The following is a 4,167-nucleotide window of genomic DNA, read 5'->3' on the forward strand; positions in this document are numbered from 1 at the left end:
TTATTAGTTCAGCCGTTTCGACCTTTATTTGAAATTTTAAAAACACTAAGAAAACTAAATTTAAATGAGTATTTGTCATAATATTAACAGCTAGCAGAGAGGAATCCACAAAAGTGCAAAATCGAAATAACAAGTTTGTAATATTTATGATAAGATAAGAAATACTAATTAACTACTACTAACTTCTTTTGTAAATATCAAAGTGATTAAAAACTACATTTTTTTCACAGTTAGGTCATAACATGGCTTAAAGAAATATTTTGGATTTTCAATCCGCTCTCAGAAAAAAGTTTATTGATCCTTGACTAGAAAAAATGGATCCAAGTATAAAAATATGGGAGGTAGAAATGGGAAGATATGTACACCTTTAAACACGATAGAAACGGGATGCAAGTGTTGGAGGGAAGGGAAGGGCCGTAATAACTATTAGATTTAATTCATAAACATTTAAAGTCTGTTAAAATATATTGAATTAAGTAAAATTTTACCAATTCCATCGGTGCACAATGCACAATGTACGTCACTTCGTACAAAAAAAAATGTGGAAAACTATAATAAATCATTTTGTCCAAATCTAAATAAAACAATGTTTTAAGTTACCTCAGCCATTCTAGCACTGATTCTTCATTTTCATTATCAGCTGGGTTCTCTGGATTCTAAAACAACAAAACATCAATTTTTAAGTTAAAAATATTTTCAAAATATATTCTGACGAGTAATGATTTTTTTTCAAATATCATAACATAAAATGTTAAGAATAAAATAAATGAGGGGAGGGGGGAGGTAGAATTTTTCGTCATACTGAACATTTTTTAAATATTCCTCCCCTGCTATATAATAAGTCGAGAATTCTCACACTTAAAGGGACTGTACGCATAATTTTAATGACCTTCCATGCAAACATGACAATGCCCGATTTACACGGTACTCTTGAAAGCCTTTTCTGATCAACTATGAATGAATGAGATATACTTTGGAGAAAAAACTCAGCGGGAGCGGTTGAACGAGCGGTTGAGATCTACTCGACGCAGTCTAGAATAAGAAATGCATTTTTTTTCTCAAATTTGAAATTTGTACACGCTATAAGTTCAATTTTTGGGTTTCTAATTTTCAACAACTTTTTGCTTTCAACCATTAAAACCAAGTTTTTCTTGAAAAACGTTTTTGCTTTAAACCGCTAGGTTTAAGAATTTAAATATTTTTTTTGCTTTCAACCGCTGGTTTTCAGATTTTTCAGCAATTTTTTTCTTTCAACTGCTGTGTTTAAGATTTTCAAAAACTTTTTGCTTTTAGCCACTGAAAAATAATTTTTCTTAAAAAATGTTTTTGCTTTCAACCGCTGGTTTTAAGATTTGTCAGCAACTTTTTGCTTTCAACCACTGGAAAACAGTTTTTCTTGAAAACGTTTCTATTTAAAACCATTGGGTTTAAGATTTTTTAGCAAGTTTTTTGCTTTAAGGGTTTAAGGTTTTTCAGCAACTATTTTGCTTTCAACCGCTGGGTTTAAGGTTTTTCAGCAACCTTTTGCTTTTGAACAAATATTTGCTTTAAAAGTTTTTTAAAAATGTGGATACCAAAGCAAAAAAGTTATTTTAAATCTTAAACCCAGCGGTTGAAAGAAAACTTTTTTCAAGAAAAACTGTTTTCCAATGGTTGCTGAAAAATCTTTAAGCCAGCGGTTGAAAGCAAAACGTTTTTTAACAAAACTTTTTTTTCAGTGGTTGAAAGCAAAATGTTATTTAAAATCTTCAACCCAGCAGTTAAAAGAAAAAAGTGGCTGAAAATTTTAAGACCAGCTGTTTAAAGCAAAAAAACATTGAAAGAAACAATTGAAAGCAAAAGCATGTTTTAACAAAAAGGTTGTTTCATTGATTGAAAGCAAAAAGTTTTTTTTTCTAGATTACTTACAGTCTAGGCTATATCTCAACTGCTCGTTTATCCGCTCCCGCTGAGTTTTTTTTCCAAAGTATATATTATTTTCATTTGAGGTTTCCCTTCGAAAGTGACTGGCGTATTCTTTGTTTATAAGAAGTAATGGAGAAACTCAAAGAAATAAACACCTTTCGAGTAAAAAAAAAAACCGACGGTTTCTTTCACAATTTAAACCAGATTGAGGTTTCGCGGTGGTATTCGAGCATTGCCATCTTTGTATGGAGGATTACTTAAAATTACGCTCACAGTCTCTTTAAGATTGCAAATCATACCTGATCTAACAGCCAAGTGCTCTCTTCTCCGTCCAAAGCATCGATGTCTATCAACTCAATATCATCTAACCCTAAATCGACCATTCACTCAGAATATTTGTAATGGGGTGTATTTGCTTAATTACTTGCGCCCCCGCCCCCACCTTTTTAATATATAATCATCATTAAAAAATAATTATTTCAAGATTTCCCCTTTTAAGTGCACTTATATTCACTAAGCGTTAGAAAAAACATTGTCTTAAAAAAAAAGATTTTAAAGAAGGAAAGGTACACAATTCCCTTATCTTAAAATTCCCTAAAATTCTGTTTACTTCTATTAACACAACACAAATAAATTGTATCGCAAAAGGGATGAGAAGAATTTAAGTATAAAAAATCAGGTTTGAAATCCGCTATGATCAAAAACGAAAAAGATTCATAGACGTTTATTGCAATAATAATAGAGTAATAAGGTTCCTAAATGAGCGGAATCAGGTTTACTCTTGTATCTCTCAACACCGGTCTCCGTTTCCACGTTTTCCACGTTCTCCTCCTTCTCCCCAAAACGATGGTTCCGTCGGAGAGTAGCATTCTGCTTTTCAAGAGCTCGAACCTTATCCTAAAACAATAGAAAACATGATAATAGAAGTGTGGATGAATCAGGAAGTTGACAACCACATAACTTTTGACATTTTTATCCATAAAGCATTGGAGTTCTGTAAAAGATTTTGAACAGAGGGGACAAAAACACTTGTTTTTTGAGGAACTATTAAGAAATGAATTCATGAAGTATTGGTAATTTTAATATATGAACCCCGCATTGTGAAGAATGAAGTGTATTAAAAATCATCCTCCAGATTGAACAGAATGGTTTTGAATCCCACTATAAATACGCGGAAAGTAGTGCGGTAATTTCCTAGAGAACGATTTTTGGACTATACTCCCCGCCCCCCCTTACAATTTTGTACATGCATCTCATATTTATCACATGGATAATGTTGGACATGTAACCGCAGCGCCGGCCCCCTAGCCTGTCCTGGCCCCCTCGCCTGTCCTGGCCGCAGCGCTTGGCCCGGAAAGTGTCTGGTAATTTCCTCATATATGATTTTCGTAACACATGGATATAATTGGTCATGTGGCCGCAGCATCCGGCCCCCAAGCCAGTACAGCCGCGGCGCTCGGCCCCCTAGCCTGTCTTAGCCACGGCGCTCGGCCCAGAAATTGTCTTAACCTAACCTAACCCTAAAATAATAAAAAAATAATAATATTTTTGCGGACTAACTTCTAACTTATAACTATTGTTATAAGTTTTAAAAATGTGTTAGAAAATTTTAATATACCTGTAGTTTTTGTAACTGACTCAACGCTGCGTCACTCATACTTCCAACGCCAGTGTTGGCGTTTATATCCGGCGAAATCATCGAGTCAAACCATTCCTAATTCGAAAATTAACAATTTCTGAATATTTCACAAAAAAATTCACGATATTAGTTTAACTAAAATTCCAAAAATATATTTGGTTTGGAACTAAACAGCTGATCGCTGCTGAGATCACTTCTATTAGTCTCAAAACTTAGTCTAACATTTTCTCCGTCTGTATGGCCTCGGAAAGATTGAGTCGGACTGATCCAATTCCTAAGCCGAGTGAGTGAACACTGAACGAACAGCCTAATTTTTGCACTCAGACCTTTCTCTGCCTCCTTTCGCTACGGCATGGACGGGGAAAACTAGTTCTGTTGGTTCTACGCAAATTTTATTTAACTCTACGCAGAGATTTCAAAATATTTCGCGGCAAATGCACACAAGGGTTTTAATAATAACAATAATAGCTTTCTTTACAGAAATACATAAAAAGTATGAGGTTTACTGATAGCTACGAATGTCAGACAAAAAAAAACTGGTATAATCCTAGAGAACGATTTTTGGACCCCTCCCGCCCCCCCCCTCCTATCAATTTTGTACATGGATCTTACAGAAAGTGGCT

At 34.2% G+C, this 4,167-nt stretch overlaps 1 protein-coding gene across 2 annotated transcripts in view; it reads right to left on the reverse strand.

Annotated features, from left to right (window-relative positions):
- LOC111703384 (uncharacterized) overlaps window positions 1–3,888 on the reverse strand; it is a 30,072-nt gene extending 26,184 nt beyond the window's left edge. For both annotated transcript variants that reach the window (XM_023475309.1, XM_023475308.1), the window contains exons 1-4: window positions 3,524–3,888; window positions 2,661–2,802; window positions 2,205–2,275; window positions 601–656 (exon numbers count right to left, since the gene is read on the reverse strand). In XM_023475309.1, coding sequence (XP_023331077.1) covers window positions 601–656; window positions 2,205–2,275; window positions 2,661–2,802; window positions 3,524–3,604 — 350 coding nt within the window. In that variant the 5' untranslated portion in view covers window positions 3,605–3,888. The remainder of the gene's footprint in view (window positions 1–600; window positions 657–2,204; window positions 2,276–2,660; window positions 2,803–3,523) is intronic.
- Between the last annotated feature and the right edge of the window lie 279 nt (window positions 3,889–4,167).

This window comes from Eurytemora carolleeae, unplaced genomic scaffold (assembly GCF_000591075.1).
Source record: "Eurytemora carolleeae unplaced genomic scaffold, Eaff_2.0 scaffold539, whole genome shotgun sequence".
NCBI classification, from domain to species: Eukaryota; Metazoa; Arthropoda; class Copepoda; order Calanoida; family Temoridae; genus Eurytemora; species Eurytemora carolleeae.